Source organism: Alnus glutinosa, chromosome 1 (genome assembly GCF_958979055.1).
Source record: "Alnus glutinosa chromosome 1, dhAlnGlut1.1, whole genome shotgun sequence".
NCBI lineage: Eukaryota > Viridiplantae > Streptophyta > Magnoliopsida > Fagales > Betulaceae > Alnus > Alnus glutinosa.
In genome coordinates, this window is record NC_084886.1 from 16144351 (window position 1) to 16160414 (window position 16064).

Consider the following 16064-nt stretch of genomic DNA (forward strand, 5'->3'; position numbering starts at 1 on the left):
TGGACTGCAGCTAAAAGGGTGCTTCGGTATCTCAAAGGCACCATTGATTTCGGCCTTCACTACACCCCAGGCTCCCTCCACCTAACCGGATTCTGTGACTCTGACTGGGCTGGTAACCCTGACGACCGCCGCTCAACCACTGGCTTTGGCATCTTCCTCGGCTCCAACCTCATCTCATGGTCCGCCAAAAAGCAACACATCGTCTCCCGATCCAACACAGAGGCCGAATACCGTGCAATGGCCCTTGCCACCTCAGACCTTTACTGGCTCCGTATGCTATTCCGAGAACTGCAGGTTTCACTTCCGTCTCCACCAACTCTTTGGTGTGACAATTCCGGAGCACTATCCTTAGCCTCCAATCCGGTTTCCCACGCCCGCACCAAACATATTGAAGTTGACATCCATTTCATACGGGAAAAAGTAACCAACCGAGACATCCAACTTCGATACATCCCCACACTTGATCAAGTAGCTGACATCTTCACCAAAGGCCTCAATGCTGATCGGTTCTGCTGCTTGCGTACCAAACTTCCGGTCGTTCCTCCCATCAGTTTGCGGGGGGGTGTTAAGGATACAACCCTAGTCGCCGAACCCTCTACAGAAACCCTAGCCGCTACTACAGCTCACAAACAAACCCTAGAGCCGTTAGGAAGATTTCCTAAATTAGACAACCAATTATCTCCTCCATATCTCTCATTAACTCCACCTCAGCCAACGGCTATATTGCCTATGAGGACATGATACTTATTCCTTATTTAAACCCTTGTAATTATAGAATAGAATAACTACTGTATAATATGCCATATATACATGGCAGCCTGTAACTCTATATATACTGCATCAATATCAATAAACATTATTCAGCGCCTAAAGCTTTTACCCTAATTCTGTATTTAGTTTACAGGTGGATGTCCTATAGTTTTCAAGGATCATCTAGTTTTATACTGGCATGTAAATTGAAAGCATTGAGAGCATATATGAAGAAATGGAATGAGGTTTTCGATAATGTGGGAAGAAAAAGAAGGATCTTATGGATGGTATTCGGGAGCTGGATTTTATTGCACAGGGCCGAGTTTTGATTGGGGGTGAAGGGTTGAGGAAGGAAGATATGTCTAAGGAATTGGTGAGAATTATCCTTCTTGAAGAAGTGAGTTGGAGGCAGAAATTTTTTTTGATAAGTAAAAAAATTTGGATCATTTCTCGAGTTATGCGTGTCATCCTTGCACAGGGGCCATGCTAATCTTCTCTGTATCGTTCCAATTTTATCAGATGTCCCGAAGGACTGGAGGCAAAAATCAAGGGCCATGTTGTTGAGAGAGGGGGATAAAAACACTCTAGATTTTTTTTTTCGTCCAGTGGCATATTCTCATCAAAGAAATAACTGTGTGGATTCTTTAGATATCAACAGGTCCATGTCTTCTAACTCTACAGAAATAAGGAAGCATATAGCGCAATTCTACAATCGATTGTTATTTTGAACAATTTAGTTGGCGACCAAAATTGGATGGTTTCGTTCCTTTCCATTGATGCGGATGAGAGAAATTAGTTGGAAAGAGATTTTGAGGAGGAAATGAAAGAGGAAATCTTGGCAATTTTTGAGGAGTTTCATAGTAGAGGGAAGTTTGAGAAGAGTTTTAACTCAACATTTGTCTCTCTTATCCCAAGAAGGCCGGTGATGTGGATATTAAAGACCTTTGTCCTATTATATTTGCTGAAGAAATGTGGATTTGGAGAGAAAAGGAGGATTGGATAGCACATTGTATTACTACGGTGCGGTTTTCCATTCTTATTAATGGTTCACCGTCTGGATTTTTTAGTAGCTCTCGTAGATTGAGACAAAAGGATCCGGTATCACCACTATTGTTTGCGGTGGTTATGGAGGCGTTGAATAGGATGATGACTACTACAGTGGATAGGGGATTTTTTTTTCTAGGTTTTCTGTGGGGTTGAGAAATAATGAAGAGTTGTTAGGTCTTATTTACTGTTTGTAGATGATATTTTGATTTTTTAAGGTTTGTCTTCCTATTTCAGAAGGTGGTTTGGGCATTAGAAACTTGAGAATTTTCAACAAGGCGCTGTTAGGGAAGTGGTTGTGGCGTTATGCTTATGAGAGTGAAGCTCTGTGGAAATCCGTGGTGGATGCGAAGTATGGCTCTACTAGGGCTGGTTGGTGTTCCTTAATTCCCCTTGGGTCTCACGGTGTGGGGAGTTGGAAGAACATTAGGAAGGGGTGGAGCTTGTTTTGTAGATATACCAGACTTATCTTGGGCAATGGGTCGAGGATTCGTTTTTGGGATGATGTTTGGTGTGGAGAGATGTCCCTCAAGGAAGCCTTTCCAGTTCTATATGATATAGCTTGTGTCAAGGATTCTTTGGTAGAAGACCATTTGGTAGTGGTAAGTGGCACCTATCAGTGGGAGGTCAGATTTTTCCGTGATGTTCACGATTGGGAGGTGGACGTTATGGCTTCCTTTTTCTCCTTACTGTATTCATCCAAGGTGGCTCAAGATGGGGGGGACAGGCTTTGGTGGACCCCCTCTCGCAAAGGGCTTTTTGATGTTAGATCATTCTATAAGGCTCTAGCCTGCAAAGAAGCTTCTTTTTTCCCCTGGAAAAGTATTTGGCGGACCAAGGCCCCATTGAAAGTGGCCTTCTTCGCTTGGACGGCAGCGTTAGGGAAAATCCTCACCTTGGACAACCTCAGGAAGAAGCGTGTCATTGTGATTGATAGATGCTGCATGTGTAAAATGACCGGGGAGACTGTGGATCATCTTCTTCTTCATTGCGAGGTTGCACGCGCTCTTTGGTATGTCATCCTTAGCCGGTTCGGTCTGTATTGGGTGATGCCTTCTCGGGTGTTAGACTTATTTGCATGTTGGTGGTCGGGGGGACGGTCCCGTAGTGCGGTCGTGTGGAAGATGGCTCCTTGTTGTCTTATGTGGTGCTTGTGGACGGAACGCAACGATAGACAGTTTGAGGACAGAGAAAGAACCATAGAGGAGCTCATTTCCTTTTTTCTTCATTCTTTGTACTCCTGGACGGCTGCGTATTTAGCACCTCTAGAGATTAGTTATAACGATTTCCTTGTATTGCTTTCTTCTTCTTCTTCTTAATTGTCTCTCTTGTATACCCCCTGTATACTTGATTGCGTTTTTCGCTTTTCTAATAAAATTTTCTTCTTACTTATCAAAAAAAATTTTGATTTTTTGTAAGGCAAATTCCAAACAACTACAACATTTATGATGTCTTTTCTTATGTTTTGAAGTTGTATCAGGATTGAAGATTAATTTGGTAAAATCAGAGATAGTTCTTGTTGGTGATGTGGGAGAAGTAGAAGGGTTGGCCCGTATTCTTGGTTGTAGAGTGTCTCCTTTACCGATGAAGCACTTGGGTTTGCCACTGGGTGCTTCTTACAAAGATACATCTATTTGGAATAGCATAATTGAAAAAATGCAATGTCGGTTGGCTGGATGGAAAAGACTTTATTTATCTAAGGGAAGTAGATGGACTTTGATATAGAATACTCTTTCCAATTTGCTTACTTATTATTTGTCTCTTTTCCCTATTCCAACGAGTGTGGCTAATAGGCTTGTGAAACTTCAGAGGGATTTTTTTATTAAGTGGAATTGGGGAAGAGTTTAAGTTCTATTTAGTGAACTAGTCGAGAATTTATACTCTGCTGAAGTCAAGTAGTTTGGGGGTTAGACACCTGATTCAATTTAATCAAGCTCTATTAGGAAAATGTATGTCACGTTATGCTACGGAGAGAGAGGCTTTGTAGAGATTGGTGATAGGTACTAAATATGATAGTTTAAGGGAAGATTGGTGTTCTAAGTAGGCAACAGAGCCATTTGGAGTGGAAGTATGGAAAAATATGAGGGTGGGAAACATTTTCAAAATTTGTTACTTATAAAAAAAAAAACATTTTCAAAATTTGTTAGATATGAGGTGGGTGATGGATCAAATGTCAGTTTTTGGCATTATTTATGATGTGGGGATCAACCATTGATATCTTATCCAAACTTATTCGGTATTGCAAGTACTAAGGATGCATGAATGGTGAATCATATGCAGTTCCGAGATGGGAATATTCAATGGAGTATAATTTTTACTAGACCCCTAAAGGATTGGAGGGTGGATGTGGTCTTTTCTTTCTTTGATATGTTGTATTCTCTCAGAATAAGGCAAGGAGATGTGGATAGAATATGTTGGAGCCCTTCCAAAAAGCGGAAGTTTGAGGTGAAGTCATAAATCATGTGTTAATCATACCTACTAGCTCCCTTTTTCCTTGAAATAGTATTTGGAGAGTTAAGGCTCCTTCAAGAGTGTCGTTTTTTGTGTGGATGGCAGCATTAGGGAAATATTGACTTTGGATAACTTGAGAAAGATGAATATTATGGTAATGGATTGGTTTTGTATGTGCAAGAAGAGTGTGAGCAATCCATTGATCACCTTCTTCTTCATTTTAAAGTAGCAAGAGTTTTATGGTGCTCACTTTTCAATCTGTTTGGTGTTGATTGGGTTATGCCTATAAGGGTGAGAGAGTTGTTGGTGAGTTGGGGATGTCAGGTGGGGCGTGGTAACATTTTGGAAGTTTGGAGATTGGCTCTGTTGTGTTTAATGTGGTGCATTTAGAGAGAGCGGAATGCACGACGCTTTGAAGATATAGACTTTAGTGGTAGAGCTGAAAAGATTATGTTCAACGCTTTATACACTTGGATAGCAACACATCATAACTTTTTTTTGTTCTAGTTTTCTTTTTTCTTTTTTTTCTTTTTTTTTTGAACTTTTGTTCATCTTTTTTCACCTAATTAAGGGGTTCTCTTGCATACTTGTTATATACTAGGGTTGCGTCTCTCTGTGCTTTTCTAATAAGATTGAATTACTTATCAGAAAAAGAAAAACCAAAGAATTCCAACAACATTAGGTGAAAATTACATGTGCAAAGCAGTTAACATTGCTCATCCCAAAGGCTTCTTCATACATGGAAGAGAGAGAGGATACAAAGTTAAATGTAATTATCTACCTTATCTTATTTACACCTCAACTAAAGGATTACAACTAACTCAAGAAGATCTATTGAATGAAGAAAAAAAGGGCAAAGACAACTCAAAAGGATTATCATTGGTGTAAAGGACCCTCATAAGCTGTGCAAAGAATTGAGACACTAAGCATTGCAGACGTAAAGCTTACTTTCTGTTCACTTATCCAAAAGAAGAAAGTATTGACATTATGATGTCATCCAAAAAAAAAGAGAAGGAAGAGATTAGATATTAGACAATAGATACAGATAACTCAAATTAGCATGGCCCTCGTGATGAAATCAAGTTAAATAGAATGTTACCTTTTGTGTCCATTCACCTGTAAAAACGTTGATATGAGCACCAACTAAATTCAGCTTTGAACGACGTGCCCAAAGTCCACGAACTGCATTCTTGGTAACTTGTTCAAAAACTGCATTTCAGTGAAGTTGGGCCATATGTCAACATGCATTTGACAGTGAATCCCATCCCTTTACCCACAGAAAAGAAAAGGAAAATGGGAAAGAAAAAGCAAAAGCAAAAGAATAAAGTAATAGGAGAAGGGTAGTAAGAAGGTCAGTCATATACAAGACCCTACTTTGAGATTCTAGTCTGTGAAGCCAAAAATAAGAGGATAAAACCGGTTTTTTTATAACTTGCTATGTTACAAAATGTGTAGTCAAAAAGGTTAAAAGTTAACAAACACCCACTTGACAGACCATCATTAATATGGTAGCACAATAACTTGTAAGAGATGTTGCAGAAGGTGCACGACAACCAGGGCAAGCAAGGAGATATAAGAATTATAGTAAATAACTGGGGGCAAGCCCCAAATCGTAGGTTCGACCCCTACCTGACGCGGTTACTCGTGTAGTTCTTTCTTTACTAATAAAATAAAAAATAAAAAATTACTGGGGTAAGCTCCAAGCATATAAACACTTACTAGAAATCAACAGCAACAACGAGCAACAGATAATATTTGTCTTGAGTCAGTTTGTTATTGCGCTTCTTATATATAAATTCTGTTCAAAATTAAAGGGGTCACTGACTCATCTCAGTTAAAAATTGCTTGGCCATGGCTGTTTCCTCATTTTAGTGACTTTCTTTTTCGTTTTGCCCTTTCTAGTTAGGTTATTTCTTTTGTATACTTTTTGTATACTTAGGGGCACCTTTTTCTTTCAATGAGATTGGTTTATTACTTATAAAAATAAAAAAATAAACAAACAAACAAATGTCTGAAGCTTGGAAGAGAAAAAGATTTTTACAAAGGGTTAATTATAACTGTCACATGAACTACACATTGCCCCATGAACTACTAACTGCCACACTCATGTCACAGCTGTGACAAGGCTGTCATGGTGGCATCATGGGTATATTGAACCCTTGCTGGCCACGTAGCCCAGGCATGGGGGAGGCATGCCATGGGCTCAAGTTGGTTGGTTGCTAGGATGGGCGCAGCCCATCCCTTGGTTGACGAAGGCTCAACGTTGCTTAGTGAAGGCTCAGTGTCGTTAGTGTGGCCCATACATTGTCATTGTGCATGACCTTGTTGTTGTGGCCCGTGCTCTATTGGGGCATGTGGACTTCTTGCGAGTTGGACCCTTTGTTGCTGAGTGTATGCAAAGAGGGGCCACGTGTGGCACTGCTCTAACTAAGTGATGTTGCTGGATTGCAATTTCCACGTGTGGCACTACTCTGGCATTATGTTGGCTCTCACTAATAACAAATTGGAGAATCGGTTCAGCCAGGTTGATGATGCGGCAGAATCTTGGGAGCTCTCAGCGCCGAAGAATGCCCTCCATACTGAGCATACGTGCTATTGGCATATCCATGTCCTCATAGAGATCTTCAATGTAGGACACATGCCATGTTTTTAAACTAAAGGAAAAAAAAAAAAAAAAAAAAAAAAAAAAAAAAAAAAAAAAAAAAAAAAAAAAAAAAAGTATCCATTGTCCATAACAATATAACGAGGGCAAAGAGGCATATCAGGTCTAAAAAATGCACGTGTTATGGCACGTGATCGAGATTCTATCCATTTTAACGAACTGGGCTAACGGAATGGCTTTTTTGCCAATGATTGGTAGTTGAAAGGGGTTGAGTGTGACAATTGGTAATCCATGAGGGCAATGTGTAAATGAGTGGTAGTTGAGGGGGATTAAGTGTAATTAACCCTTTAAGAAAATAAAAATGAAGGAGAAAAAACGAAAGTTTGAGTTATGAACTCAAACATTATTCATTAAAAAAACATGAAAGTAGTATATTGATAGTATCATGAAGGATAAAGCGAAAAGGTTATATTCTAGACATCTTTTTTGAAAAATAAATTCAGTTAATAAAAAAAAAATAGGGATAATTACCTTTTCCCCCCATCAACTACCAAAAAATGCGTGATGCCCTCATGAACTACCAACTCAACCAAAAAAGAGCATTCAACTACAAGTGTTACATGTTTTTGCCCCTTTCTATCAGCCTAACTCGTGGAAAAACTTAAATACCCTAATTCAATTTCAAAAATGACCTAAATGCCCTCAACTTAGACAAATATATATATATATATATATATATATATATATATATATATATATATATATATATATATATATATATGTAATAAAAAATAAATAAATAAATAAAAAACCAAAGGATAAGGGGGTGGCCTATGAGCCACCCCCAGAGGTGGGTCCGGCCACCTCTAATGTGGCTCACGGCCACCCCAGTTTTTCTCTGGGGTGGCCGCCTTGGAAAAACCTAGGGTGGCTGCACGGCCACCCCAGAGAAAAGTAAGGGTGGCCGCGCGCCACCCCCTCTCCTTTTTTTTTTATTAAATATATTAGTTTTAATATTTTTTATTAATAAATTTAAACCAAATTAATAATCCAAATTTTATTTTTTTATCAATTGAGGGCATTTTTGTCTTTTAATCAAAATTAACGTCCAAAACCGGCATATTCTGTCCATGTTAACAAGTTTGACTGACGGAAGGGGGCAAAATATGTAAAGTTGGTAGTTGGATGCTCTATTTTGGTCGAGTTGGTAGTTTGTGGGAGCATCGCGCATTTTTTGATAGTTGATGGAGGGAAAATGTAATTAACCAAATAACACCAAACACATGCAACCACTATGGTAAACAAGAAGTATATCTGATATTCTAGGTATCTTTAAGATAATGCCATAATACCTCAGCCTCCACAACCATATCAAATGAAATTATAGCATTGAAAATTTTGAAAGGAGTTAGCCCTTTCCCTCAATGAGCTAGAAAAATCTGGTCCTTTTTCATGTCAACTGCCTAGTAAAATTGACGAGCAGCCACTAGCAGGAAGCCCAATAGCCTGCCAGATCAGATTTTGGGAGAGAGAGAGAGAGAGAGAGAGAAGAAAAATCTATATGTAATGCTACAATGCCAAGTCGACTATAACTATGGAAATTTAGGAAACATCATAGGAGCACAAATTTCAAAATCTAGAGAGACGAAAGGTACTAGAGGTAAAACAAAAAGCAGCTGCCTGTAATGTACTGCATTTCAAGATTCAGGCCTTTAAAAAGCGAAAGTTGGTATTGTATAACAACTTTCTCCTACATATGTTGTCAATTAAAGTCTGCAAGACTGCATTTTGTCTACACTATTGAATATTGATAGCATGTCTTCCCACAATGAAGGTAGTAACACTTACTGGGATCATTTGTCAAACGACTAAGCACTCCAAATTCCAAAGTCAAAGTCCCACCACCAGCTGTTGATGTTATCTAAACAAAACCAGAAAGTGGAATGTTAATGCTCTACCTATATATTACAAATCAGAGATGGACAGATAAGTAATTAAGGAAGATGGTTAATAAGTATTAAATCAATGGTACAATTTTTTCATCTTCAGTCATTAGTCCTCAGCGATTCAATGGTAATCATAAACTAGCAGACTAAGAATTTATCCTGGTAAGCATTTTTTTTTATGGGTATTTATCCTGGTAAGCATTACACAGTACCAATTAGTGAACTGGAAATCAATGCGGGGTCCTACAATGTTATTAGCTGCTTTCACACTAGAATGCCACAGCAAAACTCAAGAGAAAACAAACTTGCACATAAGGAGAAAATGAAGAAAGGGTTTGCCTTGCTTTCATGTTCATCAACTCCATGCAAAAGGTTGACAGATCCAAATGGAATGCCTGCAATACATGGTATCTGAACATCATCATAAAATGATAGAACATTTATACTTGGAATGCCAGTATGTGAAATATGTACTTTTTCAGCAATTGGAAACAAAGTGTTTGAACATGGTTCAGTAGACAAAGTCAAAGCTACCAAAATGATTTAAATCTTTATGAAGCTAAAGTTGCTTTCCATCAAGCCGAACTGCTAAAGTCACAATGCTAGTCATGCACAGCCCTTCCATAATTGTCAAGTATAAACTCCTCAACCATTTAACTGGATATAAGAAATGAGATATTTGGGGAGATTGTTTTGTGGGATCAGGGAGAGAAAGGTGACTCTCCTCACCCCTTGGGCGTAATTCCTCCCGACTTACTCTTGGAGTGGGAGTCCGATGGTGCTGAGGATGAAGATTCGGCCCTGGCTTTGTTGGATGCCATTGAGGAAGATTTTCATCGGGATAGTATGGGGAAGCGGCATAAGATCAAAGGGAGGAGAGAACTGCAGAATCTGAAGAGCTCCATAAACTACGACGGTGCGAGTGTGCGTTCCTGGAGTAGGAGAGGAAAGGCTCAAGTTCTGTAGTTTGTGGGTCGGGTGTGGGGTACGGGTGTCGTGTTTTAGGGTGTTGGTTTCTGAGGGTTTTTGGATGGGTTTGTTGTGTGTTCTTTGAGGGTTTGGGTTGGGGTGTTTTTGTTCTTGTAAGCTCTGGCTCTCGTGGGCTGGTGTTGGTGGGTTTCTTTCTTTCTTTTTTTGGGCTGTTTTTTTTATTTCAAGCATTGCGTTTTCTCTTGTATACTGCCGGTGTACTAAGGGGCGCCTGACGCTTTTAATAAAGTCAGTTTATTACTTATCAAAAAAAAACAATCATTTATGGCCTGCCTCTGCCAACCTAAGCCTCGCATCAAAACTACAGAGGTATGCGCGCCACTAGTCAGACATAGCATTCCATATTTCAAAATTAGTGGTATTGTTATATGTTAAGTTTTTTATTAATATATATGTATATATATATATTCTTAATTTAATATTCCGCAAAATGGTTATAAGATGCCATCAAGTACCCAAAAAGTCAGGAGATAGGCATAAAATAAACACTCCACGTAAATAAACCACCCAAGAATTGAAATCATAAAAAAAAAAAAAAACCAAGACAAATAGCTAAATTCAGCCTGCAATAACTTGCACAGATCAATTAAAATCATCCAGTAGCAATACCTGTAGGAGTGTCAAACGCAGGTAACAATCTCCGGGCCAGATCCTCTGCTAAGTTAAGTAATTGATTGTCATAGGAAGAGATTTTCATGCCCTGAACAAATCAAAAGCATTGGAGGACCTTATAGCAATGCCATATTTTAAGAAAGGGCAGTAGAGCAACAACTAATTATTAAGGGGTAACAAACACCATTGAGGTTTGGCTGACTGGAAAAGGTTTTAGCTACAAAGGTGCACCTATATAATTACAATCCAAAGTAAGCGCGTAGAAAATTCTTTTGTAGTTACAATCACCCTCTTCTCAGCAAATATGGTTGCTAACTATCAACCAAGCAACCTCAGAAAAACCAGTTTTACATTTATCTTTAGGCTTCAACCATTGATTCTATTCTCTTAATGCCAACCTTCATTTTTTTTTATAAGTAATTCAACCCAAGTATACCAGGAGTATACAAGAGAGACACCCACTTAGGGGGGCCAACCTCCCATTGAAGAAACAAAAAGCATTGACATAGCGTTCACAAGGATCATTGAAAGTGAACTGCCCATACTATTTATGCTGAGCCTAAAAGAGAAATCCAATGCTTTGCCTAGAATAACAGAATTGTAAGGAAAATGATTCATAGAGTTACATGTATAACTAATACCGTAGCATAATCACTCGCAATAAGATGACCGGAAAGTAGACCTCCAAGAACACGGATGGAAGTCTCAAACAGAGATACTGTCTTATTCTGCAAAGCATATAAAAATATCCAAGTTAGATTTTCAACTTCATTTTATAATAACCAAAGAATATGTAGATTCACTGAGCGACCAAAGCAATTCTTGCCAAAGAATGTAGAATGTCCGTTAAAATACAAACTAGATATTGCCAGAAGCAGGGAAAAGAAATCAACAGAAAACAATGAAGACAAACGTAAGTACAAAACTAAAATCTTTTAAACTTCCAAGATACGCGAAAAGAAAATCTGCAATTAAGATATATAGTATTAGAACGTAAAATATTTTCCAATGTAACAAGAAATATTTGCAACCCCATTTACAACGAGATCATACATGTAGCACATGAATATTATTGTTGTTGGATTGCAAGAAACTTTTTTTTTAGGGAAAACTAAGTTTTACCCCACCCACCCACCCCCCACAAAATGTTTCACCCAAATTGCAATCTTGCCTCCGAAGTGAAAAAACTTGCAATGTACGCCAACCAAGTTTTAAAAATTTGCAATGTAGCCAATTCTTCCAAAAATATCACTAAAAAAATCAATTTATCCCTAAAAAAATCTATTTAAAAAATAAATAAATAAATAAAAAATTGGGGGTGGCCAGCCACCCTCATTTGGCCAAAGCCACCCCCAATTTTTTTATTTTTCAGTCGTTTTTTTTTTTTTTAAAAAAAAAAAAATGATTTTTCAAGAGATATTTTCGGAAGAATTGGTTACATTGCAAAATTAGGAAACTTGGTTGGGGTGCATTGCAAGATTTTTCACCTTGGAGGCAAGATTGCAATTTGGGTGAAACCTTGGGGGGATAAATTGTAGTTTTCTCTTTTTTTTATATAAGTAATTTCATATAATTAAGAAAACGAGGGGTGCAATCCTAGCACACAGGAAGTAAACAAGAGACCCCTAATAGGAAGAAATAGACGGAACATAAATTCAAAGACCAGGATGATAGAAGAGAAGTTCAGGATGTTTGGATCTTTATAGAGGCTGAAGTTCAAAATTTTCATACTGATCAAGAAGAGATAGGTCACAATAAATTTGGAGAAAGGGATAAGATAGAAGAATCAGTTTTGAACATCCATCAATGGGTAGAAGAAAACCTGTAAATTAACCATAACTTGAACGACAACAAAAACATTCCTCGGACATTGAAAATCAATCATTCCCCCATGGCATTAAAATTCAGGCCTCACAGGCTTCTTGCTCAATTTCAAAGTATTTACACCACTTATAAGCAAGAAATAAACTTGGAAAGCCCGACAGCGGATATAGTCTGAGGAACCCTGTAGATCACGTACATTCTTTCTACATTACTCATACTAGATGCTGGCGCCTCATGTACTTGACTTACAATGCACCTCAACTATGAGGTACATGGGAATAGGCATATTTTTTATTACTTAACATTTATTTGTTAGCAGCACATGGAAATTCACAGAGCATTCTCACAAAAATACAATATAATCCATCAAGTGCAATGATAATTTTCGATATTTCCCAACTTAAATTTAAAAGTATATATATGACTATGAGAAAAAAAAAAATTAGTTTCATGAAATGTATGGTTAAAATGTTTCAAAATTTATACAATCTCTGGCGATGCGGGATGAACCAAAAGCCAGTAATATTCATCCAAAAAAAAAATTTCGTAAAATCAAGCATACAGGTCACCACAAACTTGCTTGTTGTGGTAAACTCAGAGCGAACCAGTCGGTTTATCAAGTTAAACGTGAGATCACAACTGAACTAATTAAGTATCTTGGCCAAGACAAAATTGGCTTTCACAAATGCCTACTTTACTTTTATAATCATTATTTAATGGTGTCAAATTAACTCGAAAACCAATCCCAACTAACTTTAAACGTGAATGCAAAAAAAAAAAAAAAAAAAGAGCCATTACTCACTATATCAAATCGAAGGTTTTTACCAATCCATTCAACAGAGGCAGCAAAGCGTTCCCGGTCACCAAGTAAAGCCAGTGTGTCTAAGGAGTCAATCTGTGAGAATGGTGTGATGGCAACGCCAGGTAAGAGATACAAGAACTTAGATATTATTAAAATTTGAAAAGAAGAAACTATCATACCAAAGTTAAGGCATAACCACCGAGAGTATCTTCTCCTCCACATGATAGAGGTCTTAATTCATCAAGTGGAAAGGCATGCTCCATATATGCATCAAAAGCATGATAGAACATTCCATGCACCTGAATTGCATATAGAAATCCATCTGTCCTACTTTAATTAAAAGATCAAACAGAATATACATAACATTACAAGTAAAACGCTAATAAATGGGCAACCTGCCAACAATGTAAGTGGTCGGATCTATCTCAAGATTTAAATCAAACACTATTTCCAATTAACATTAAATCAAAACTCCTGATATGCAATGGAAGACAATTTACAAGGAAAACAACCTGGGACAAGAAATTCAGAGCTATTTTCTTCTTTAGAACTCAATGTTTTCATAAACACTGAATGATCATATCCTGACACAATACCAGATCATCAACAACACCATTTCTTAATGTTACGCAATTTTTATGAATTTTATGCTCTCAAAGGGCAGATAAGAAAAAGATCGAGCGTTTTCTAAGACACTCATACAAAGATCTTTAACTATGAAACCACAGTTTCTTAATTTGCAAATACACAAGGGGAATTGAAATGCGAACGTAATCGCGTATATATTTGCAATTGCTTTTATATGAAAAGACATAATCGATTTCTCATTCAAACACATGACCCATAAGAATCACCAGCTTGAGACCCCATTAGCCCTTAATTTAAGATTCCAAAATGGGTTTTTGAATAGACCTCTGTTATTTACGTTTCACTACCAAGCAGGAAGTCTGCATCCCAACTGTTCAATCAATGGCCAGAGAAACAGCAAAGCATTGATGGCATTCCACTAAAGGCAATGGTCGAATAGAACCACATGAAAAAAAAACCCAAATTTCGTTTCGGGAAGGGAAGGAAAGGGATTCGACGGGGGTTACCTCGTCTCGGAGCTGTCTGGCTTCCTCGGGAGTGACGCCCTCTGCAAGAGCTCTGCGTATGAAAGCGTTAGGATAGGATGAGACCAACAAGAACAACAAGAGGATTTGAAACAATGGTTTCGGAGCTTCCATTGTGTGCAAACTTTCCGTCTCTCACTCGGTCTTAGGTAACACTTCACAAATATCATCCACTTTCGAGCTTCGCTTTCGCTTTCGCTTTCGTTTGCATTACTTTCCTTCTGTCTGCTCCGCTCGGTGGATATTTGATAATCGACATGCTGTAGTTTTTTTTTTACGGCACTTGAGCCAAATCCAATGAATATACATTAGGAATCTTTAAAATCTGAGAATGATATTGGAATAATTGATATAATGTTGTGACGTTAGAGATGTCTAACAAGCCACAAGCATGTGTCAAATTTATTACTTTCTTCTTTTCTTTTCTTTTTCTTTTTTTATATAGCTACGTGAAAAGGAAATACAAACTAAGGTCAAAGTTAAGTTTTAGGCTTAAAAAAAATGAAATTACAACATACTATGGCTAGGTGACCAAACAATAAACACCTAAGAATACAAGTACGCGGAGGCGATGCATCAAATGAATGACGCGGACCTATTAATTTTTTGCACGGATGCCAAGAACCCAAACTACCAGTAAATGTGGGTAAAGGTGTATAAACTATAAAGAGTCGAGATGACTCAAACATTGATTGTGTAACAATTACAGGGAACATAAAGAATATACCCAAAACAAAAAACCCAAAAAAATAAAAGAACAACACACTGGCTTATAGCGGAGCGACAGTCGCTTGCTGGCGATGGATGCCATGCAGCTGGAGATGGTTGCCAAAATCTCCATGAGAGTCTAGTGACAACTGTGGAAGGCGGAGGTAGCCGACACGAGCGGCGCGTGTGGGACACGCACCCGTAAGTAAGATCTACTCGCAAGTGCGATTTTTCTTCAAGGAGCCTTTCTTCCTCATGATTCTTGAATCTTGGTAAAGAAAAGGGTGGACGACTCGTTAGAAAAAGAAGGTCATCGAGAAAAGCTTCAAGTTTCAATGATTGCAAAAAGCGGGGAGGTGGGCATAGGGGTGCAGTTATTAACCCGTTAACCGAATAATTGAAAATAACTGCAAACAATTGTGGCTAGCGGTTTTAAAGATTAAGGAAAGTGGTTAATAACTCAACAATCGGTTTTATAATATATATCAAAAATTTATATATATATATATATATATAGATTTTTTAGTAATACAAAAGAAGGGAAATTAAGCAGGGAATCCTTTTCCACTATCCAACTAAACATCAAGCAATGGGAAGGTATAATATGTGAATAAATGATCTGGTTGACGGATTGATTAGTTTAAGTTGGGAACAATTCAAAAGAAAATCACGTGGTAAATATATAGTTAGCCATAGGCCCATAAGAACACGTCCACCTTGAATTTGCTTTCAAGCTCATCTATATTTAAGATTGTTTCCCTTCGGTGTACTAGGTTAGGTTTGTGTACCCCATTAACATATCAAATGCGAGCACAGGAAACAGCTTTTAATTTTAGGGTTAAATACTTTTGTCCCTTCATGTAGTTTAAAGACTTTATGTTTTGCTCTATGTACTTCATTTCGTATTGCAGATGGTAACTCGTTTATGATTAAAGACGAAGATGATACTTCCGTCCATAAATTGATGGAAGTTCACGTTAGCACTCTCAAAAAACTAACACGTGTCTTATGTCTCATTAAAAATAAAATTAAACAATTAAAAAACTATAAATGTTAAAAATATTAAAAAAGATAAAAACATTAAAAAAATACTTTTTGAAATAAATAAATTATGGGCGACTGAAACCACCCCCTTTTGGCATAGAGACACGTGTCAATTTTTTTAAGGCTAGTAACATAGACTTTTGTGTCAATTTTTTGACAGAAGTTAGACGGAAATACCA

General features: G+C 37.8%; 1 protein-coding gene and 1 non-coding gene across 2 annotated transcripts in view; both read right to left on the reverse strand.

The window, feature by feature from the left end:
* LOC133874606 (alpha-mannosidase I MNS4) overlaps positions 1-14394 on the reverse strand; it is a 30937-nt gene extending 16543 nt beyond the window's left edge. The window contains exons 1-8 of the mRNA XM_062312469.1: positions 14116-14394; positions 13201-13320; positions 13022-13114; positions 11037-11123; positions 10393-10483; positions 9133-9188; positions 8696-8768; positions 5345-5454 (exon numbers count right to left, since the gene is read on the reverse strand). Of these exons, the coding sequence (XP_062168453.1) occupies positions 5345-5454; positions 8696-8768; positions 9133-9188; positions 10393-10483; positions 11037-11123; positions 13022-13114; positions 13201-13320; positions 14116-14247 (762 nt within the window). The 5' untranslated portion in view covers positions 14248-14394. The remainder of the gene's footprint in view (positions 1-5344; positions 5455-8695; positions 8769-9132; positions 9189-10392; positions 10484-11036; positions 11124-13021; positions 13115-13200; positions 13321-14115) is intronic.
* LOC133858973 (U6 spliceosomal RNA) lies at positions 1183-1283 on the reverse strand. Its single transcript, XR_009898643.1, has one exon. It is a non-coding gene; the product is annotated as a U6 spliceosomal RNA (small nuclear RNA).
* Positions 14395-16064: the final 1670 nt, after the last annotated feature.